We start from the raw sequence: 24394 nt of genomic DNA, 5'->3' as shown, positions 1-24394 counted from the left end.
CAATCAGAGGCACTCTCACTGAAACTAGAAGAGTGAAGAAAGCAGGTAGCCTTTATTTCATTCGAACATGCTGACAGATGGCAGAAATGGCCTGTATAGTGGCTTCCAGGTGACATCCTGCATTGTGCAGAGATTACTGGCAGGGGCTTTCCCTAAAATTCCTGCACTACTGGATTTTCTAAAAGCCAGCAATAATTTCTCCTCATTCCCTCAGTCATTCTGACATTCTGAACATCTCATTTCTTGTATAAAAACCTCTTCTTATTTCAAATATTTAAAGAAATTTGTTTGTAGACTAAGAGCTAACTTACACATCAACATAGCAGGTCTTTTATTTTTGTTTAGGACCCATTTTTTTCTCACATATGATTTTTAAATTCTTATATTTCAAATATATTTGTTTTATATTACAGTTGTGGAATTGCTGTCTTCCCAAGACTTAGTTAACATAAATATTCTGTAACACTTCTAATTTTTATATTTTATAGTTAAATCATTAACTCATCTGAAATTTACTTTTGTATGTGCTGTAACTGCTAGTATTATTTATTAAATTGTTTTCTCATCCAACTGAAATACCATCTTTGTCTCAAATATCCTGATCTATTTCTAGGCCACGTAGTCTATTCCAGTGATCTGTTTAACTGAGCAATGTCACATAGTGTTGACTGGTATGGTTTTATAAAATATTTTAACTGTTTTACAAATCTAAATTCAAGAGATCACCTAACACAATAATCTGTGTTACCAGGTAACTCAGTTGTATATAAATTCTTAATAAAACTTATCTTTCTATGTCTACATATACTTGAACTTTCTATAATATTAATAACAGAAACATCTGAATGCTTGTCTAATATAAGGGAGCAATGGCCAATCCTAAGCTGATTCCAAATTTTTGAGAAGCAGCAGCCTCATCTTCTCACTAACTGCTTTCATAGCAAATGAATGTTATAAAACTGAATTTGTAAAGTGACATTTTCCAATCAAATACTACTTTTGCCATTTATATACACTTATTATATATAAGACTGTATATACAGGCATCTATATAAGAGCTTGTTTATAAAATGGGTAACACTGCCAGTAATTTTTAAAACTGTTGCTTTAATACATAAACTTGTGTTGCCTTTACTATTATTCAACTGTTTATTTTTTATTAAGATATAATTCACATACCACAGAATTTACCCTTTAAACTATCCAAATCAGTGGTTCTCGGTACATTCACAAAGCTGTGCATCAATCACCACTTTGTAATTCCTGTTTGTCTGATTTTTTTTATTATTATTTTAAAAAGTGGAAAACCAAAAGTATAATTTTCATTCAATAAATATCATTTAATCCTTAAGCAGCTTTGTTGCAGAAAGTGAAGTCCGTGATTTTAGATTATTTTCGGTTTAGAATCAGTTTTCACACAGTTTCAATAATTGCAGCAATTTCCTTGAATTGTCTGTAGAAATTCTGAGGAGAAAGGGGGAAACAATATTAATTTTGCTTTTAGAGGATTCTTTAGTTCTTTTAATTATATCTGTCCAGAGGAGGGTCTATAACTTATTAAGTCTGCATTTTAATGTTAAATCCTCAACTATTATTATTCGAAGGTTACTATAAGAAGCAAAAGGTGTAATCTGGTGCAAGCAAAACTACTACTGTAGGGTTGAATAATCAGCTCATAAATAAACTTTCTGAAAGCATCCAACAAAGTTCTTTGAGACCACACCAGAAAGATTTATTAAACGTCCAGCGCTGTCATAGACAATAAAGACTTTTAAAAAATGACACATTGGGTCCCAGGCTTTGAACCAGTTTTAATTTAGTGCAAGACTGCATTTCAGGGTGATTGATAGAGGCTGTCTTGTCAGTTACAATAAGAGAGACCTAACACTAATAGCAGCTTATATGCGTGTGTGCTCAGTCGTGTCTGACTCTTTGCAATACCATGGACTAGGGCCTGCCAGGCTTCTCTGTCCACGGGATTTTCCAGACAAGGTTACTAGAGTGGATTGCTGTTTCCTCCTCCAGGGGATCTTTCTGACTCAGGGATCGAACCAGCATCTCTTGCGTCTCCTGCATTAGCAGGAGGATTCTTTACCACTAGCACCACCTGGATTTATATCCTCATATTTTCCCTCTTCTTTGGACTTAATTCTCTATTTTGCTTCTTAAAAGAGTATCTGTATTTTGTTTTATTTCATGTGTAAATTTATTATTTTAATAATAATAAATTTTATTATTAAAATAATAAATTTTAATAGGAGAAAGTAAACATTTGTTCAAAAACATATACTGATGATCATAATTTCAGCTACTAAAGATATTAGTCAAAAGCTCAAAGAATGTTCCTTCATCCTCAGTTTTGTAATGGGACTAACAGGCTCTGACTGCCTGGTTAGCTATCAGCCATGTAAGCACTAACTTTAAAAGAGCTGTCCCATTTGTGATCTTTTTCCTGAGAAAATTTTAAGAGGTAGAATCTGGGAGCAAAAATGCAGCAAAGAAAAATAAGAATTAGGCCAGTATTATAAATTACAAAAGGACTGAGACCTGTATTATTTTTTGAAGTGGATTTGGTCTTTATATTCAGCTGAAGGCTACTCATATATCACATACACTGCATTTATTTCTTTTCAACCTTGTCTTAACTGCTTCCAAGACACCACTTCACATTAATAGTGTTGAAGCATGACCCTTTTTTGTTCTAAAGTGGACATATCAGTTCTAAGAGAAAGAAATTAAAAGGAAAGAAAATCCTTAAAATCACTACCTCAAAAAGATATCTGCACTCTCAGATTCAATGCAGCATTACTCACAATAGCCAAGGTGTGGAAACAACCCAGGTGTCTACTGACAGATGAATGGGTAAAGAAAATGTGGTGTGTATATATACACAGTACTATTCATCCTTTGAAGAGAAGGCAGTTGTGCTATTTTTGACAATATGGGTGAACCTGGAGGACAATATGCTAAGTAAAATAAGCCAGACACAGAAAGACAAATACTGCATGATCTTACTTATACGTGGAATCTAAAAAAAGTGAGATTCATGGTAACAGAGAATAGATAGCAGGCTGGGAAGGTAGAGGACATGAGGAAATGCTGGTCAAGAGGTAGAACTTTTCAGTTACAAGGTAAGTAAGCTCTGGAGATCTAAGGCATAGGTGATGGCCACAGTTAATAATATAATAATGTATTACATATTTGAAATCTGCTAGAGAAGAGATTTCAAGTTTTTACCACACACACACAAAATGTTAACTATGTGAGATGATGGATATATTAATTAGTTTGACAGTAGGAATCTTTTCATAATGTAAACATACACCCAAATATCACACAGTATACCTTGCATGTATACAATTTCTGTCAATTTTACCCCAATAAAGCTGGGGGGAAATACAGTTTGTAAAAGAAATCAAAAGCATCCCAGAGGGCTTTCCCTTGTGGCTCAGTGATAAAGAATCTGCCTGCCAATGCAGGAGACATGGGTTCAATCCCTGGTCCAGGGAGATCCCACATGTCTTGGAGCAACTAAGTCTATGTGTCATAACCACCGAAGCCCACATGCCTGTCCTCCATAACAAGAGAAGCCCATGTACTGCATCTAGCCCCCACTTGCTGCAAATACAGAAAAGCCTGAGCAACAACGAAAATAAATAAATTACAAAAAAGCACCCTTGAGTGGTATATGAGGAGCTTTTCTTAAAAAAGAAGTCTGGGGTTCCAGTTCAAGATGGTGGAGTAGAAGGACGTGCACTCATCTCCTCTTGCAAGAGCACCAAAATTGCAACCAGCTGTTCAACAACTATCAACAGGAGGACACTGGAACACACTAAAAAACGATACCCACATCCAAAGACAAAGAAGCCACGTCAGAGGGAGGGGCACAACCCCAATAAAATCAAATCCCATACCCACCAGGGAGGCAACCCAGAAACTGGAGAACAATTATACCAAAAAGGTTCTCCCACTTGTGGAGGTTCTGAGCCCCATATCAGGCTTTCCAGCCTAGGGAATCTGATAAAGGGACTAGGAATTCCCAGGGAATCTGACCTTGAAGGCCAGTGGAATTTAATTATAGGACCTCCATAAGACTGGGGGAAACAGAAACTCCAGTCTTGGAGGGCACAAACAAAATCTTTTATACACCAAGACCCAAAGTAAAGGAGCAGCAAACCCACAGGAGACGGAACCAAAACTACCCGCGAGTGTCAGGGAGTCTTCTGTGGATGCATGCGTTGGCAACGGCTCACCACAGGCATGGAGGCACTGGTAGCAGCAGTCCTGGATGGGCCCCCTTGGCATAAGCCCTCTTGGAGGCTGTCATTAACCCTACCATAGAGCCCACAGACCCCGGGGCTGGGTCGCCTCAAGCCAAATGACTAACAAGGAGGGAGTTCGACTCCGCCCATCAGCAGATAATTGGATTAAAGATTTACTGAGCAAGGCCCTGCCCACCAGAGCAAGACCCAGTTTTCCCCACCCTGTCCTTCCCATCAGAAAGCTTACAGAAGCCTCTTAGCCTCATCCACCAGAGGGCAGACAGACGAAGCAAGAAGAACCACAGTCCCACAGTGACTAAGACAAAAACCACATTACAGAAAATTAATCAGGATGAAAAAGTAGAGAGTTATAACCCAGATGAAGGGACATGATAAAAACCCCAAAAACAATTAAATGAAGTAGAGATAGGCATCTTTCTAGAAAAAGAATTCAGAATAATGATATTGAAGATGATCCAGGATCTCAGAAACAGAACAGAGAAAATGCAAGAAATGTTTACCAAAGATCTAGAATAACTAAAGAACAAACAAACAGAGATGAACAATACACTAGAAGGAATCGATAGCAGAATAATGGAGGCAGAAGAACGGATAAATGACCTGAAGGACAGAATGGCAGAAATCACTACCGCAGAACAGAATACAGAAAAAAAACGAAAAAAAAAAAAAAAATGAAGACAGCCTAAGAGACCTCTGGGACAACATTAAAGCACCAACATTCGCATTACAGTGGTCTCAGGAGGAGGAACGGAGAAGGCAATGGCACCCCACTCCAGTACTCTTGCCTGGAAAATCCCATGGACGGAGGAGCCTGGAAGGCTGCAGTCCATGGGGTCACAAAGAGTCGGACACGACTGAGCAACTTCCCTTTCACTTTTCACTTTCATGCATTGGAGAAGGAAATGGCAACCCACTCCAGTGTTCTTGCCTGGAGAATCCCAGGGATGGGGGAGCCTGGTGGGCTGCCATCTATGGGGTCGCACAGAGTCGGACACGACTGAAGCGACTTAGCAGTAGGAGGAGGAGAGAGAAAGGACTTGAGAAAATATTTGAAGAAATAATAGCTGAAAACTTCCCTAAGATGGGAAAGGAAACAATCAACCAAGTCCAGGAAAAGCAGAAGAGTCCCAGGCAGGATGAACCCAAGGAGGAACACTCCAAGATACACAATTCTTAAACTGACAAAGATAAAATATTAAAAGCAACAAGGGAAAAACGACACACAACATACAAGGGAACTCCCATCAGGTTGCCAGGTGATTTCTCAACAGAAACTCTACAAGCCCAAAGAGAAAGGCACGAAGTATTTAAAGTGATGGAAGGGAAGAACCTACAATGAGGAATACTCTACCCAGAAAGACTCTCCTTCAGATATGATGGAGAAGTCAAGAAGTCAAAAGCTTTCCAGACAAGCAAAAGTTAACAGGTTCAGCACCACCAAACCATCTGTACATGCTAAAGGAACTTCTCCAGACAGGAAACACAAGAGAAGGAAAAGATCTACAGAAAATACACCTAAAAGAAAATGGATATAGGATCGTACATATCGATAATTACCTTAAATGTAAATGGATTGAATGTGCCAACCAAAAGACACAGACTGGCCAGGCAGATGAAAACATATGCATGTATGCACTTCGACTTACCACATCACTCTGCTTGACCCCCCAAAGTGCATGTAATTATTTTATACTGTTAGGTTAATCATGTTCTTCCCATTATGGCTTGCAACTGTAATTATCTTTTCTTTTTTGTCTGGCTATTGATTGTGAAAACTGATAAACATCTTTTACTACTGTAATTATATAACTATTACTCACTTAATACCATTGTATCATGACTGGTCAACAGAAAAATAATAGAATTCTGTATCACCAAAATTGCTATTTAATAGAAAAACTTGTAATCACTTTTTAAAATCCAGATGCATATGAGAATTATCTTGGTTTGGTAAAAAATACAAATGCCCAGGTATTACTTTTTTTCTTCAAAACCCCAGATATGTTTCTAATGAGCAGCTATGTTTAAAAACAACTGGACTATATGATGATCTTTTATTTTTATCTAGTTTGTTCCATTTTTTCTATTCCATATTCAGTGCTCCCATTTCACTTAGTTTATACTTTCCAATGTCTCCAACTTTTCTCTCTCTCTTTTTTAAGTTCCTTGTCAAGTCTTTATCAAGTGTGGTAGAAAAGCTTTTGTATACATATATATGTGTGTGTGTGTGTGTGTGTATATATATATATAGTATGTGTAATATATATATATATATATTTTAGAAAACATAAATTTTGTCTAAAAAAATTATGACATTTTGATTCCACTTGATTTTGTATGAACAGAATGCTAGATTTCTAATCTAAAAGAAATAGCAGATCTACAACAAGCAACAAAGGTATACTGTATAGCACAGGGAACAATAGTCAATATCTTGTAATAACCTATAAGGGAAAATAATCTCAAAAATAACATATGTATATGTATAACTGAATCACCCTGCTGTGTACCTGAAACACTGTAAGTCAACCATACTTCAATAAAATATATATATCAAGAAGAAAAAAGAAAGAAGTCTGGGACCAATATATTTTCAGTTTTATAAAGAATTCTCATTACATTTCCATTCCATTCATCTTGGTGGCCTTTCTTAGATTATTTGACTTTTTTAGAGTAGGAAGAGTTGTAAGTAAGAATTCATATCTATTCACTCACCATAGGTATCAAAATGAACAAACAAAGACAAAACTCTAAGGTCAGTTAAATTAGCCAAAGACAAAGCATTTCCGGGTATGTACATTGAAAAGAAAATCTGATTTCTCATCTACCTTCTTTCTCCCTTTCTCGCTTACAGAAAAGAGGTGAAATAATAATATATATAATGGGCTTCCCAGGTGGTGCAGTGATAAAGAATCCGCCTGCAAATGCAAGAGACTCAAGTTACAGGTTTGATCCCTTGCTCAGGAAGATCCCCTGGGGGATGAAATGGCAATCCACTCCACTATTCTTGCCTGGAGAATTCCACAGACAGAGGAGCCTGGTGGGCTTTACTCCATGGGCCCACAGAGAATTGGACACATCGAGCAACTGAGTGTGCGTGTGCACACACACACTAAAAATAATAATATATATAACATGATTCTAAATATAAGCTACTAAGTTACTCAAAACCCTAGCAGATAAAATTAGCTATCAAGTACTAGTATTAGTGGTCTGATCTGCATTTAGTAAACATTATTAGTCAGAAAATTCAAGGTCAATACTGTTCAAAGGTAAGATTCATTCAGCTTCGTCATTCTTAAATATTAAGCCTATGAAGAATAAAACAGTTAAATACAAAGTAAATACCCTGCTAGAAAAGATGCAAGTTTCTTAAATATACTCACAGATGAGTACTATGGAAGCGATGGAGTGTCAAAGTATACAAATTCAACATATTATATTAAAAATAATATATTAATAATTCCAAAATAAAACAAATTGAGATCTTTTGTAAGTGTTAAATGTAAAGCACTCAAAAGAATTGCAAATAAAGTTAAAATTTTCTCTTAAAAATGATTTTATGTATCTTTTTAAGCAGCAGTTATAGAATAACAGCTAAAACTGAATGAGTTATATCACAAACCTGAAACTGTGGGATTGTCATTTCAAAGGACTTGTTCTTCACTTGGCCTGAATGATCTGCCACTTTGAGCATCACTGCAACATAAGGATACTTAAGAGATCTGCAACTGTCGGAGCTCACAGCCATACCCAGCTTCCACTCAAAATCTATGAGCTGTAATAAAAGAGTTCACAATAATACACCAGTTATAACATTGCCCTGAATGCAGATATTTATTCAAATTTACTGCTCTCAAATTCAAGTTTTAACTTCAAGTGCAATCATAATAAAAGAAAATGTCTTCAACGTAATATTGTTAGGGGGATAATAATCAAATGAACATGGAGAGAGGCAAAGGGACACAAACAGGGCTGGAAAACAACAACACTGTCATAATTACAAAAGGGAAAACACAAAAACAAAATTTTCCACCAGATGTGTAAGGGAGGCAGATATGTCAATATCGTTTTCCTTTGTTTTTTTTTTCAGTTTGCTTCTGTCCTTAAGGGGACTTTTGAATCATCTCTTATCTCATTTTCCTGTTCCACTTATGCCCTTCCCGCATTTCACAACCCGAAAGTCCTAAAGTGGAACGTGAGTTATACACCATCTTCATATTGACTGAGGCACACATGAGAACAATTCGTTTCCTTCCTCATCTCAGTCCTTGACCTGAAACCTTACGCTAGCATGAATACTGGGGGAGGTGGTTTTAGATTTCATCACTGCTGATGGATACTTGTCAGGTGATGTGCTAGGCAGTTTACATGCATTAAATGCCACACTGAATCATCATAACATTATAGACTATTATTTCCATTTTGCAGATAATAAAACTGAATTTCAGAGAGCTGATATAAAATGCACAAGGTCACACATTTCTGGACTCAGCTGAAACCCAAGTCTTTTTGACTCCAAAGATTACATGCTTTGGAGTATGTAATACTTTCTATCAACACTTTCTAGCTAATTCTTTTCCATGATTGCTCAGTGTTTCCATGACATAAAACAGGACTGGATAAATGCAGCCCTTAATACAGAGCTCAAACCTTAAGATAGTATACGGAAGAAAATTTTGTATCTTGTACCCAAAGCTTAGGCAGATAGGTAGGACACATAGGCACTTATCAAAAATACCTACTGACCAATACCTTTTGCGACCAAATGAATGCTTACTGGGCAAACAGCTTTACTTATTAATAAAATTTTATAAAAGGTGGGTTTAATATAAGGACGAAACTTTCCTCCCATCTTCAGACTGGCTTTAGACAAAATCAGCTGCAGTATGAAGGCCAGGCTGATCCTGATAAAAGGTTAACATCTTTGATAAGTAAAAAGACTGTACAGGTCCTTTTTAAATAACAGTTTCCCATACAAAAATAGAGAAAGGATAATGGGTAAACAAGAAAAGAACTACAAGCTGATAAATATATGAAAGGAAACAGGAAAATGGACATTTAAACCACAGAGATATCACTACACACGCACCAAAGTAGCACAATTTTAAGTCTGACAGTTCTAAAACTGGCATGGAAGGATGTGTCACAGTGCACTGATGGTAGTCTAAACTGGGCCAGTCTTTCAGAAAATTAGCTTCACTTAAGCAAAATGGCCGTCTGGGGAGGCCTTACAAACAGCTGTGAAAAGAAGAGAAGCGAAAAGCAAAGGAGAAAAGGAAAGATACAAGCATCTGAATGCAGAGTTCCAAAGAATAGCAAGAAGAGATAACAAAGCCTTCCTCAGTGATTAATGCAAAGAAATAGAGAAAACAATAGAATGGGAAAGACTAGAGATCTCTTCAAGAAAATTAGAGATACCAAGGGAACATTTCATGCAAAGAGATAACAAAGCCTTCCTCAGTGATTAATGCAAAGAAATAGAGAAAACAATAGAATGGGAAAGACTAGAGATCTCTTCAAGAAAATTAGAGATACCAAGGGAACATTTCATGCAAAGATGGGCTCGATAAAGGACAGAAATGGTATGGACCTAACAGAAGCAGAAGATATTAAGAAGAGGTGGCAAGAATACACAGAAGAACTGTACAAAAAAGATCTTCACAACCCAGATAATCACGATGGTGTGGTCACTGACCTAGAGCCAGACATCCTGGAATGTGAAGTCAAGTGGGCCTTAGAAAGCATCACTATGAACAAAGCTAGTGGAGGTGATGGAATTCCAGTTGAGCTATTTCAAATCCTGAAAGATGATGCTGTGAAAGTGCTACACTCAATATGCCAGCCAATTTGGAAAACTCAGCAGCTGCCACAAGCCTGGAAAAGGTCAGTTTTCATTCCAATCCCAAAGAAAGGCAATGCCAAAGAATGCTCAAACTACCACACAATTGCACTCATCTCACATGCTAGCAAAGTAATGCTCAAAATTCTCCAATCCAGGCTTCAGCAATACGTGAACAGTGAATTTCCAGATGCTCAAGCTGGTTTTAGAAAAGGCAGAGGAACCAGAGATCAAATTGCCAACATCCGCTGGATCATGGAAAAAGCAAGAGAGTTCCAGAAAAACATCTATTTCTGCTTTATTGACTATGCCAAAGCCTTTGACTGTGTGGATCACAAGAAACTGTGGAAAATTCTGAAAGAGATGGGAATACCAGACCACCTGACCTGCCTCTTGAGAAACCTATATGCAGGTCAGGCAGAGCATTTATCTGTCTTCAAGTGAAAGGTTCTTATAAGTATGGAAAATAAAGCTGACAAAAGTTCAAGAATCAAGAAGCCATAACTTTTTGCAAAACTGTACAAATTTTCAAAATACTCTCATTTAGAGTTGACTCTTTAAAAATGTGGGTTTGAATGCAGGGATCCACTTACACACAGATGCTTTTTAATAGTAAATAGCAGAGTACTACACGGTCTGCAGTTGGTTGAATCCACCTATAGGCAGAAGAACCCAGGATATGGAGGACCAACTATAAATTACATATTGATTAATCCCTATACTGTTCAAGGGTCAACTGTATTTTAGCTTATTATGAAAAACATTATCATGTCAGTTATTTAAACGTTTCCAATTGGCAACGGGTACTCACTAAAAGTTTCTGAGTACAGAGAACAGCATGAAAGCATTGATTTAAAAATATTCATCTGGTGGCAGGAGAACACAGTAATCCAGGTTCAAGGTTTTCTGTACTGGAACTACAATGGTGACAAGCAGGATTAGGCTTATTGATAAAAGAATGACTTGACAGTCTTGATGATTGTCTGCAGGGTTAAGGGAGGTATCAAACACAACTAGAAGAGTTTGAGCCCGAATGACTAGGAGAATATATCATATAGGAACCAGGACTTTTTATATTTTAAGTCTAAAAGTATTATCAAAAAGTGATAACCTATTTGAGAAAAGAATCTAAAAAACAATTAATATATGTATATGTATATATAACTTAATCACTTTGTTGTACACCCAAAACACAATATTGTAAATCAACCATACTCCAATAAAATTAACAAAAAGAAAAGGGATAAGGAATATCTAAATAGGAATGTTCACTAAGCTGCTAGAAATTTCAGAACAGACTTCAAGGGAGTTCATGATTAGAGATATCATTTTACACCAGTTAGATGGTGACATTCAGAAACCTAACCAATCATTTTTTAAATGTATTCAGGCATACAACTCATTGATGCAAGAAGTTATATTTTTACTGTCTACAATAAAATGATAGAGTAAAATATTGAAAAGTCTGAAATAAAACTCTGGATTATCCAGAACATTTCAAGAAGAACAGCAATTAAAGATCACAATGTTGCAATTCACTGACCATTATGATGGTGGAACTGGCAGATGGGAAAATAGGGACAGCTGTCATTTATTGTGGGGAAAAGAGCTTTTTGTTTGTTTGTTTGTTTAAATAAATAAATTTAATAACAAATAAATTTAAAGGCTTAAAATAATGTACATTCATTAGCTCATACAGTTCTGGAGATCACAAATCCAAAACAGGTCTCAATGGGCTCAAATCAAAGTATCAGCAAGGCGGCACTCCTTTCTGGAGGCTCCTTGCCTTTTTCAGCTTCTAGAGGCCTTCCACAGACTTTGGCTCATGGTCCTCTTCCATTTTCAAAGCCAGTGATTGCTGGTTGAGCCTTTCTTGTGTTACAGCACTCTAACCTTCTTTTCTGACTTCTTCCACTTTTCAGGACCTTTGTGATTCTACATGGTCCACCTGGAAAATCTTTGACATCTATTTTAAACTCAGCAGATTTGCAACCTTCATTCCATCTGCTACTATAATTGCCCATTGCCATGTAATGTCACATATTCACAGGCTCTGAGATTAGGATGTCTTTGGAAAATGGTTGTTCTGTCTACTACAGGTATCAAAAATATAATACCCTTAAAAGCAGTTGGGATAGTTCCTCTTTCTATTTTGTGAAACAGTACAAGTTAGACGCCCTTCACTCCTTAAAGCTTTAATGAAACACCCTCCTTGTATGACTCTTTTTCAGGGATGTTAATACTTGAGTTAATAAGTGACTTTTTTTCTCCTTTAGTTTTCTTGTGTCAATTACCAGTTTAGACCCAATATTCCATGAGAGCCATAAAACTCCCGTCAACACACTGGACGATCTGTCCACTGCATTTTGTTTTTCCTGGAAAAATTCCACCAGATCCCTGTGTTCTCTTAGCCCAAAACTAGACTGTTCACTCTTTAGGAAGACCTAATCCTCGGAAAAATCCCTTTGTTACTATAGTATAAATAAAGCAATATAGTTCAAATTTATTATAGAATGAAGGAAACGATTTTAAAAGAAAAAATACAGAAAAACCCAGTAGTAAAAAAAAAAAGAGAATATCCATAAGTAAAATGAATACAAAGAAAAAAAAACAATCAAGATGCAAGTATAGATAAAAAGGTAAACAAAGAAATTAGCTGTAGTCTGTCACACTAAAATTAGTTGACAAGCTGGCCCATAACTCAACATTCAAAAATAAAGATCATGGCATCTGGTCCCATGACTTCATGGTAAATAGGATGGGAAAAATGGAAACAGTGGCAATTTTCTTTTCTTGGGCTCCAAAATCACTGCAGATGGTGACCTCAGCCATGAAATTCAAAGACCCTTGCTCCTTGGAAGAAAAGCAATGACAAACTTAGACAGTATATTCATATATTCAAAATCAGAGACATCACTTTGCCTACAAAGGACCATACAATCAAAGCTACGGTTTTTCCAGTAGTCATGTATGGATGTGAGAGTTGGACAATAAAGAAGGCTGAGCACTGAAGAATTGATGCTTTCGAATTGAGGTGCTGGAGAAGATGCTTGAGAGTCCTTTGGACAGCAAGGAAATCAAACCAGTCAATCCTAAAGGAAATCAACCCTGAATATTCATTGGAAGGACTGATGCTGAAGCTCCAGCGCTTTGGCCACCTTATACAAAGAGCCAACTCATTGGAAAAGACCCTGATGCTGGGAAAAGACTGAGGGCAAGAGGAGAAGGGGTTGACAGAGGATGAGATGGTTGGATGCCATCACCAACTCAATGGACATGAGTTTGAGTAAACTCCAGGAGATTATGAAGGACAGGGAGGCCCGGCATGCTGCAATACACAGGGTCGCAAAGAGTTGGACACAACTTAGCAACTGAACAATAACAAGAAATTATGGCTGAAGTTATCAGTAACATAAAAACATCACAATAAAAACTGTGTACAAAGAAAAAAATTTTAAGACCATTTCAGTTTAAATTTATTTTTCAAAATACAACTAGGAGAAAATTTAAAAAATAATCATGCAAAACTCTGCTATCTGAAAAAACTATCGTCATATTCCTGTGTCCTCATTCCTAGTTTTTGTATGCAAGTTTTATAGCCAGAATCACAAAATACACACTTATATGTTCTCTCCTTTTTTAAATGAAAGTTTTCAAATGCAAAGTATTCTGTACACATTAACTGCTCTCTAAAGTACTATAAGGAAAAGATTGGTTAAGCAACTCATCCAAGGATACAAAACTAATACAGCTGAAATTCAAACTAATACAGCTGGTATTCAAATCCAAATTTGTCTGATTCCATATCCCAGCCCTTTTCATTATATCAATACTTAGCTGCAACAAGACAATGATTCCGAATTACAGGAAGTTCTAATAGGTAAAGAAAAGCAGACAGGTCTGGGATGGGGCAAAAATGTTTAGCATCTTCTAAATGCTAGACATGCATTGTCCAATACAGTAGCCACTAGCCACCTGTGAATATTCTTAGCTCTAGCCTAAGTGGACAATGTTTGCTAAGCCTTTCTCATCTTGCTCAGCAGCACCTTCATCCATGCTTTGATTTTCTTCAGAGGACTTAATGATTTTATTTAGTTGCTAAATCATGTCCAACTCTTTGTGACCCCATGGACTGTTAGCGCGCCAGGCTCCTCTGTCCATGGGATTTCTCAGGCAAGAATATTGGAGTGGGTTGCCATTTCCTTCTCCTGGGAATCTTCCTGACCCAGGCATTGAACTTGGGTCTCCTACATTGGCAGGCGGATACCTTACTGCTGAGCACCAGGGAAGCCTTTAGAACAGTTTCTAAAATCATGTTAATTATGGTTCATCCCCTATGTCACTATAGGGGGAAATGGCCTTATCTAGTTACTATTGAATCTACTATAACATTATCTGATCTGATACAAACTGAATGTTCCAATAAGTTATCTGTTGAACTAATATGTTTAGAAATTCAGGGGTATATGGTAAGTGATCTCCAAAGACAGTTTCCAAAAACTAATTCCACTCTTCTCTGTAAGTACACGTCACTCCTCACATCAAGAAGGGGGCCTTATTTTCTCCCTGCACAAATCTGAGCTGTACCTGTGCTTGTTTTGACAAGTAAAATATGGCAGAAGAGGTGCTCTGGAACCTGTGAGCCTGAGCCTTAGGAGAACTGGAAGCGTGTGCTTCCTTCTTCATGGAATGCTGGATCTTGGGACCTACCCACTTGGAACCCAGCCACCATGACGTGAGCAGCCACATGAGGAAGAACCAAGTCACGCCTATGATCAGCTCCAACTGAGCTCTCAGGCCAGGTCGTGACTAGCACGTGAGACCTCTTCACTTCCGGCCCAATTAGGCTCCTAGATGACTGAGGTCCCAGCTGACCTGAGAGGGCGTAGAAACCACCACCCAGCTAAGCCCAGTTAACCCACAGACTCATGAGAAACAATTAAACAGCTGTTTTAAGTCACGAAGTTTGGGGTGGTTTGTCATGCGGTGACAGATAACTCAAACAGAGCAAATACAACTAGCTGAAAATAGTTTTGTTAATAAACTTACTACAATACATGATGATTTATCAAAAATGAAATCTCAAAACTAGCTAATCTTAACTCTATTCATTTATAGAAACTGTAGCAAATACAAATAATTAAAACAATGTTTTAATGACCTATTTTCCAAGTGGCTCAGGTTTGAAACTTCAGTTAATTTTGATTTTTCTCTCTCTGCAACACAAAACACTTACAAATTCCTAGGTACTCAAGATCTGATTTCAGTCAATGCCACTGACATTTACTCCCTCCTTCCCAATCTCACCATTACAAAGTCTTTTAAAAAGCCTGCCTTCAGACTTCCCTGGAGGTCCGGTGGTTAAGAAACCACCTGCCAATGCAGGGGACGCAGCTTCAATCCCTGGTCGGAGAAAATCCCGCAAGCCATGGGGCAACCGAGCCCATGCACCACAACTACTGAAGCCCACACTCTAAAGACCACGAGCCACAACTACTGAAATCTGTGCTAGAGTCCGTGCTCCATCACGAGAGGCCGCCGCAATGAGAAGCCTGTGCACTGCAAGGAAGAGCAGCCCCCACTCACGACTTGAGGAAGCCTGCATATAGCAATTAAGACTCAAGAGCAGCCAAAGATGAGATAAACAAATGACTTAAAAAAAAAAAGGCTTGCCTTCAATTTTACTGCGGCTCCCTAATTAAGTTTCTTGCCTTTGGTCTTTCTCAGCTCCAATCCAGAGGAGACTCTAAACACTACTTATAAAGGAACCAAATCTAGCATCGCGGGTCAAAACCCTACTGCCTCGAGAACTAGTTACAACCCTTCCCTTGGCAGTTAAGACCCCTCAGAGCACAGTCCCAAATCACTTTCGTGCTCAAGCTGGACCGCATCCTTTCTTTACATTATCTTTCAGTCTTTACACTTTTGTTCATGCTGCTCATTCCTCTAGAATACAACTCTCAAAGGTCTATCTAAAATTCAAAATGCCTCCCAGTTTTCCCTGCCGTGAAGTCCTTCGTGGTTTACTCAACCTTTCCATGAATGTTCATGTCACTTTTTACACCGTGGCACTTAGAACATTCTGCCTTGAACAGTACTCATCTGTGGATCTGTCTCCCTCCCCCACCCTCTGCTGCTGCTGCTGCTGCTAAGTCACTTCAGTCGTGTCCGACTCTGTGCAACCCCATAGACAGCAGCCCACCAGGCTCCCCTGTCCCTGGGATTCTCCAGGCAAGAACACTGGAGTGGGCTGTCATTTCCTTCTCCAATGCATGAAAGTGAAAAGTGAAAGTGAAGTCGTGGACTGCAGCCCACCAGGCTCCTCCATCCATGGGATTTTCCAGGCAAGAGTACTGGAGTGGGTTGCCATTGCCTTCTCCTCCCCGACCCTCTACTAGACTGTAAAGTCCCTGAAGGGAGTTCATACATCCTCATGTGACTTGCAGCTCCCAATACAACACACGGGAGAACAGTCATGCATTTTTTAAATTATTACACAAACTGTACAAAAATTTAAGTCACTGTCTCATATATATTATGTTAGGTGACCATAGTCGTAAAGAACCCACTTGCCAATGCAGGAGATTCAAGCGATACAGGTTCAGTCCCTGGGTTGGAAAGATCCCCTGGAGAAGGGAATGGTAATCCACTCCAGTATTCTTGCCTGGAGCATCCCATGGACAGAGGAGCCTGGTGGGCTAGAATCCATGGGGTCACAAAGAGTTAGACACGACTGAAGCGACTTAGCTCGCACACGTATCTCATAAATAGGAAGAGGGAAAATGGCACTAGATGTCATGTGTCAATACACATCCTTCTGTTGATTTATACTATAAAATTAGCAAGAAGGAAAGCAATAAAATGTGGCAACAATCATTCATCTATGATAAGGAGTCCTAATTAGACATCTATAAAAGGGAACCGCGAATTAGTTCAAAACAATGATTGTAAGTATCGGAATGTGAACCAATGAGTAACCTTAGGCCTTCTGGTGCTGGATAAGATGGGATGGTTTGTTAAATTTAACAAGTTCAGACTCAAGTCGACAGACCTGAGTTTGAAGTTCACCTCTGCATCCTTCTACTCATGTGGCTTTGGACAAGTTACTATGTCTCTATGCCCCAATATTCAGTGAAGTACTTAGGAAACAATAGCAATACTATGTTCTAGGCACTGGGACTATTAAAAAAATTAAAGTTCCTGACCTCAGAAACTTACATTCTATTTGGGAAGACAGACAATAAGCAAATACATATACAATACGGTTGCAGAAAGTGTGAAAAACAATAATTTTTTTTGGCCACACCTCCTGGCATATGGTCTCTTAGTGCCCCAACCAGGGATGGAAACTGCACCCCTTGCAGTGGGAGCTCAGTCTTAATCACTGGAAGTCCCAAAAGAGGTTTTAAAAATGCACATAAGGGGACAGAGTGGCCAGGAAGGCTATATAGTTACAGCCTGGGGCAGATCTCTATGAGGAGATGATTTCTGAATGCAGAGACACCTGAGTCAAGTGAAGGAAAAAGCCACATGGATACCTGGAGAACAAGGCTGGAGTGGCATGAGCTAGAAGAGTGTGGAAGAAACAAAGGGTCATCGTTTGAAGAGCCTTTCAGATCAGATCAGATCAGTCGCTCAGTCGTGTCCGATTTTTTGCGACCCCATGAATCACAGCACGCCAAGCCTCCCTGTCCATCACCAACTCCCAGAGTTCACTCAGACTCACATCCATCGAGTCAGTGATGCCATCCAGCCACCTCATCCTCTGTCATCCCCTTCTCCTCCTGCCCCCAATCCCTCCCAGCATCAGTCTTTTCCAATGAGTCAACTCTTCGCATGAGGTGGCCAAAGTACTGGAATTTCAGCTTTAGCATCATTCCTTCCAAAGAAACACGTAAGACTTTTTTCTAGTGAGACAGAAATTCTCTCTTATAATTGGCTTCAAGAAGGGAAAAGACCTGGTCTAGATGGCAAAAGTCACTCCAGATTGATGAACAGCACATGGAAGTTTTAAGAAGGAAAACAAAAAGACCAAACTGTGAGCCAAATGTAGTATCTAGGGGTTTCCCTGGTGGCTCAGTGGTACAGAATCTGCCTGCAATACAGGAGACATGGGTTCAATCTCTAGGTCATGAAGATCCCCTGGAGGAGGACATGGAAACCCACTCCAGTATTTTTGCCTGGGAAGGCCCATGGACAGAGGAGCTGGCAGGCTACAGTCCACAGGGATGCACAGAGCTGGACATGACTTGTGACTAAACAACAACAGTATCTACACAAGAAGATGATGGCAGCAAGGGGAGATAAATTTAGAGAATGTAAGAGGGAATGCTTGCTGATGGACTGTATGTGAGGTGTGAACTCTCACTGGGCGTGTGGTCCCAAATAATCTTGCTGATTCTTATACTGGTGAGAAATATTTAAAGACAGAAGGTATTACAGCTCAAAGAATTTAAACTAGCATTAGTCCTAAAAATGAGCTATATCTGGTACATTGAAAAAGCATATACTACAAATAGAAATGACATCGCTATGTCAAGGATTTTTTCCCCTTACAATACTACTAAATACAAATAACCATTTTGTATTTTAAAACATATCAAAAAGCACATCATGAACTTTGAATAATATTCCATTTGAGTTACTGGAGGTAAAACAGAAGTGTGAGGTCCCCCTAACAACTGGGGGTAGGGGGTGGGGTAACTGAGATTTTAACTCACACCTGTCTACACCTGACCTGCCTCTTGAGAAACCTATATGCAGGTCAGGAAGCAACAGTTAGAACTGGACATGGAACAACAGACTGGTTCCAAATAGGAAAAGGAGTATGTCAAGGCTGTATATTGTCACCCTGCTTATTTAACTTATATGCAGAGTACATCGTGAGAAACACTGGACTGGAAGAAGCACAAGTTGGAATCAAGATTGCCGGGAGAACTATCAATAACCTCAGATATGCAGATGACACCACCCTTATGACAGAAAGTGAAAAGGAACTCAAAAGCCTCTTGATGAAAGTGAAAGAGGAGAATGAAAAAGTTGGCTTAAAGCTCAACATTCAGAAAACTAAGATCATGCCATCTGGTCCCATCACTTCATGGCAAATAGATGGGGAAACAGTGGAAACAGTGTCAGACTTTATTTTTTGGGGCTCCAAAATCACTGCAGATGGTATTTGCAGCTATGAAATTAAAAGACACTTACTCCTTGGAAGGAAAGTTATGACCAACCTAGATAACACATTCAAAAGCAGAGACATTACTTTGCCAACAAAGGTCCGTCTAGTCAAGGCTATGGTTTTTCCAGTGGTCATGTATGGATGTGAGAGTTGGACTGTGAAGAAAGCTGAGCGCCGAAGAATTGATGCTTTTGAACTCTGGTGTTGGAGAAGACTCTTGAGAGTCCCTTGGACTGCAAGGAGATCCAACCAGTCCATCCTAAAGGAGATCAGTCCTGGGTGTTCATTGGAAGGACTGATGCTGAAGCTGAAACTCCAGTACTTTGGCCACCTCATGCGAAGAGTTGACTCACTGGAAAAGACCCTGATGCTGGGAGGGATTGGGGTCAGAAGAAGGGGATGGCAGAGGATGAGATGGCTGGATGGCATCACCGACTCAATGGACATGAGTTTGAGTAAACTGCAGGAGTTGGTGATGGACAGGGAGGCCTGACGTACTGTGATTCATGGGGCTGCAGAGTCGGACACAACTGAGCTACTGAACTGAATGTCTACACTGAGCCTCCCAAGAATTCATCAATTACAGTTTGGGTTTTCCTACCCTGGCACTGGATTTTATGGCAGTTTGTGTTGTGGCAAGTTGTGATTCTTTGTATTCACCTGTCTCTCCAATTCAGGGGACAGCAGTTTGCCCTGTGACCTCACTTCTCTGACAAATCCAAGAACTGTTCATTTTTCAGTCTGTTCAGCTTTTCACTTATTTGAAGGCAGAGTGATGACTTCCAAACTCCTTACACACTGGACCAGAAACCAGAAGTCAGTCACTTTTTATAATTTTATTCATAAAAGTTCAAACATCTTTTGTTAGATTTACTGCAAGGCACTTACGACCTACTAATGTTAAAAATGACATCTTTTCAAAAATATTTTTCAACTCTCTGTGTTAGAACTACAGAAAAACACTGAATCATCTTCCTAAACTCTAATATCATTTCTAATAGTCTACTTGTAAATTATCTTGGCTTTTTCTATGCACAATCATGTAACATGTGAACGAGTGCGTGATGGGATGTGGAGCACACTGAGCAACAATCCCCAAAGATGTCCACATTGCAACCCCCAGAAACCTGTGAATATGGTACTTTACACGACAAAACAGACTCTGTAGATGTGTCTAAATTAAGGATCTTGATGTGGGGAGGTTTTTCTGGATTATCCAGCTGGGCTTTAGAAGAAAGTGGAGAAGGGTCAGCATCAAAAAAGGCAACATGGTGATGAAAGCAGGAAAGACAGGTGATGACAGAAGCAGAGGCCAGAAGGATGCACTTTGAAGATGGAAGAAGAGGCCACAGGGAAGGAATGCAGGAAGCTGAAACAGACAAGGAAGCAGATTCTCCCCTAAAACTTCCAGAAGAAACACAGCCCTGCTGGTACCTTGACTTTAGTTCCACGGGACTAATTTTGGGCTTTTTCTTAAATTTATTTTTTAATTGGAGGAAAATTGCTTTACAATGTTGTGTTGGTTTCTGCCATACAATGCAAATCAGTCATAATTATACATATATCCCCTCCCTCTTGATAATTTTGAACTTCTGATCTCCAGCACTGTAAGAATAAATGTGTTGTTTCAAACACACCTTCCCCTTCACCCTCCCCACTCAAAAAAAGGTTCAATGTTTAAAACTCTGGAATCCAGTATACTTCAGTCTCAGGATACCTTACTCAAATAAACATAGGACTTAATGTAAGAAAATGGTTGAGATGATTTATGACAGACTGAATTCAAGTTATTAAGCAATAACTCTGAGCAAAGCCAGACAGGGGGTTGATTACTATCTGCTTTTCCCCCAATCTCTTAGGAATCCTCAAAAACAGCAGCAAGGTCAGCTGGAGCCAGATGTCAGAGGGCAGTCAATGGACATCTCTCAGTCCCTGTGTTCTCCTTATTTATCTCAGCCCTTATATTTTTGTGGTCGTGGGTAACTTCTGTGTTTAAAATACTCTTTTAATACTCTTCTGGGTAGTGTTACAGGTTACTTGCTGCTGCTGCTAAGTCACTTCAGTCGTGTCCGACTCTGTGCTACCCCATAGACGGCAGCCCACGAGGCTCCCCCGTCCCTGGGATTCTCCAGGCAAGAACACTGGAGTGGGTTGCCATTTCCTTCTCCAAGGCATGAAAGCGAAAAGCGAAAGTGAAGTCGCTCAGTCATGTCCGACTCTGTGCGACCCCACAGACGGCAGCCCACCAGGCTCTCCGTCCATGGGATTTTCCAGGCAAGAGTGCTGGAGTGGGGGCCTTCTCCCAGTCACTTGCTAAAAACAGTTTATTAGTTGAAACAAGACAGGAACTCTTGCAACAAAGAAACTGTCCTAAGATATGCTTAAAAATTCAAATTCTTATCCCAAGCATAAAAAATACAAACACTGAAAGGTTAAAGAGGTAAACTCTTCATCGTCAACAAACTGCTTTTTAAGGGCCAAGAAAATGTTTGCGGTGCTATCTTCGTAAATTTTAACAATTTCTTCTCTGTATATATTACATGCCCAAATACTGTGCACCTAGTGTCGAAACAACGGCGCTTAATCAAGGAAGATTAACATCTGGTCTGTACTCTTTGGGCTGGAGTGGTTGGGGGAAATTAGTGGCTACAACCTCAGGAGCAAAGTGGAAGGAGCAATCAGGAAGGCGGAACGAAACTCAGGGGCTCGCGGACACAGGCCTTGGTAGAAGGGCGTGCCAGGAAAGGCTCACGGTGGCATCTCCCGCAGCTGCCGGCGGCAGGCGAAGGGCCAGGTTCAGTCGCCCATCCCTTGCCCAGCAGAGCCGGGCGGGGGACGGGACTGGATGGCCACTCACTCACCTGGTTGGTGACCTGAAATGGAAGCAGAAAACACAATTCAGGGAACAGTCTTGCTTCGGAGCCCGCTGCCCCAGTTCCTTTCAAACCAGGCCTTACCTTGGACTTAGCATCCAACTGGGGCTCACTGGACTCCTCCATAGCACGGTTCAGGGCTCTCACCATCCACTCTGGTGGACGCTCCCAGGAGCCACAAACACTTCCGCTTCCTCTTCCCGCCCCTCGAGGCCCGGCCCACGCAGGGTACGTGGGGGGGCGGATAGAAACATCTTTGTATTATTCTCCTTAGTCTCAATAAGACATCAGTTTTATGGAGCCTAACAGTAATAAAGAAAATACTGTAAAGGAAAAGGTTTTAATATTTGGCATATAACCTGTGCAGGGAAAGAGCGACTATGTTTAGGATGCCGCCACCCCCTACCTATTCCATAGACATGGACTCATCCTGTCTGCCGCCCACAGCGCCCTCTGCGCAAGCGCAGACTTGTGGCGGCGCAGACTGGTTAGAAATCATTGAGAACTTTTCTCAGTCGTGTCCGACTCTTTGCGACCCCATAGACTGCAGCACGCCAGCATTCCTGTCCATCACCAGCTCCCGGAGTTTACTCAGACTCATGTCCATTAAGTCGGTGATGCCATCCAACCATCTCATCCTCTGTCGTCCCCTTCTCCCGCCTTCGGTCTTTCCCAGCATCAGCGTCTTTTCAAATGAGTTAGTTCTTCGCATCAAGTGGCCAAAGTATTGGAGTTTCGGCTTCAGCATCAGCCCTTACAGAGTCTCATTTTTAAAAGGAGACCTGATAGATTAAATGCCTGGCTTATAGAAACATGATATTACGCTAGTCATGATTTCTTATTGGGGGTACACTTTTTTATCCATACTGCCGACAAATGAGGCCAAATTATATTAGGTTTTGATATGTTCTTAAGTATTGCAAAAAGGCTATGTTTTAGGATGGTTGCTTGGCAATGAAACACAGGCTAAAGGCAGATGACACGGTCTCTACACATAAAGAAAGCTGGACACATTCCTACTGGGATAAATAATATAAGACAGTAATCATTGTGGTGTGCCATGAATAAGTTACAGGTGTGCAGAGAAACACCCTCTCCAATAGCTCCAGGGAAAGACGGGTGGAGCCTTGTCTTGGAAGATTCCCTGGGCTAGTTATGACTGCTTTGCCAACCTTATTTGATTAAGTCAGGTGTTGAAATCCCGGATTTCATCAATTGTTAGCAGCATATTTTTTCTCATTTGACTCCTCAGAAATCATACTGCACGTTGCATCAGATGGCTCCTTACAATGGCAGATAGTCAGGCAGCAGTTGTGACTCAGCTGTTTTTGTAGGTGTGTGCATGAACTTGGTTATAGCCGTTCAACACTTCTATTGAATTATGGGTATTGTTGGCTGTGTACATACTATGTACATACATACTATGTTCAAATGCCATGTGAATGTATTTTAAAAGATTATGCTGTGATTGGGCATAACAGAAAGCTACCAGGAATGGAACCAGGAAGGAAAGAGAACAGTGGGTTGGTTGTAAACTTATACCAGTAAGGCAAATATGGGTTATTGGAAGAAGGACCAAAATTCCACGTCTTCTTACAAATCAACTGAATTACAATTTCCAAAAATGTGAGTAGACTTAAGTAAATAAAACAAGAAGGTTGGGAACTTCCCTGGTGGTCCTTGCTCCCAATGCAGGAGCCCTGGGATCGATCTCTTGTCAGGGAACTAGACCCCACACACTGCAACTAAAAAAATAATTAAAACAAAAACAAAAAAGTTTGCTTATTTCAGTTCAAGGTTGGAGAAGCTGCCAGATCCCTCAGAATACAAGAAAGAACTTGATAAAAATAAGAGCAGTTTTAGGGTCTCAAATACTTTTATTAAGACATCAAACATCAATTTGTCAAAAACTTCCTGATGTGTTTGAATAGGAGCTGCCGAATTTGTAATAGTTGCTGGAAAAAATGAGACTATGAGTTTAGTCATGTAGGAAATAACATTTTTGGAGGTAACAATTACATGTTTTTATTTGGTTATTTGAATTTGGGGCAGCTGTATCAACTGACACCTGGTTACTCCTCTGAATTTGAGTATGAAAATTTGGGGCAGATCTAGCAATTAGGTGTTGTTGTATAAACCCTGCCACCACCACCACCACAAATTCCCAATGTCATATTACAAGCAAACATTTATTTAGCTTACATGTCTTGGGGGTTAG

At 39.7% G+C, this 24394-nt stretch overlaps 1 protein-coding gene across 3 annotated transcripts; it reads right to left on the bottom strand.

Moving 5' to 3' along the window:
* Nucleotides 1-1260: 1260 nt before the first annotated feature.
* Nucleotides 1261-22409, bottom strand: COMMD6 (COMM domain containing 6). Of its 3 annotated transcripts, XM_006054120.3 has the most exons (4): nt 22261-22409; nt 22165-22176; nt 7909-8061; nt 1261-1464 (listed from the first exon to the last, which is right to left on the bottom strand). In XM_006054120.3, the coding sequence occupies exons 1-4, from the start codon at nt 22324-22326 to the stop codon at nt 1414-1416; spliced, it is 282 nt and encodes a 93-aa protein (XP_006054182.1). In that variant the 5' UTR covers nt 22327-22409; the 3' UTR covers nt 1261-1413. The 3 variants fall into 3 exon arrangements, with proteins under 3 accessions (XP_006054182.1, XP_025118534.1, XP_025118535.1); XM_025262749.2 differs by lacking the exons at nt 22165-22176; nt 22261-22409 and adding an exon at nt 21957-22158; XM_025262750.2 differs by lacking the exons at nt 22165-22176; nt 22261-22409 and adding an exon at nt 22024-22149.
* Between the last annotated feature and the right edge of the window lie 1985 nt (nt 22410-24394).

Source organism: Bubalus bubalis, chromosome 13, assembly GCF_019923935.1.
Source record: "Bubalus bubalis isolate 160015118507 breed Murrah chromosome 13, NDDB_SH_1, whole genome shotgun sequence".
Taxonomy (NCBI): domain Eukaryota; kingdom Metazoa; phylum Chordata; class Mammalia; order Artiodactyla; family Bovidae; genus Bubalus; species Bubalus bubalis.
This window is presented reverse-complemented; position numbering and strand designations above follow the sequence as displayed.

Coding starts and splice junctions, on each gene's coding strand:
- COMMD6 (XM_006054120.3), bottom strand. CDS start 22,326: ATGGTGAGAGCCCTGAACCGTGCTATGGAGGAGTCCAGTGAGCCCCAG. Junction 1,465..7,908: donor TGACAATCCCACAGTTTCAG/GTTTGTGATATA, acceptor CTTTCTCCTCAG/AATTTCTACAGACAATTCAA.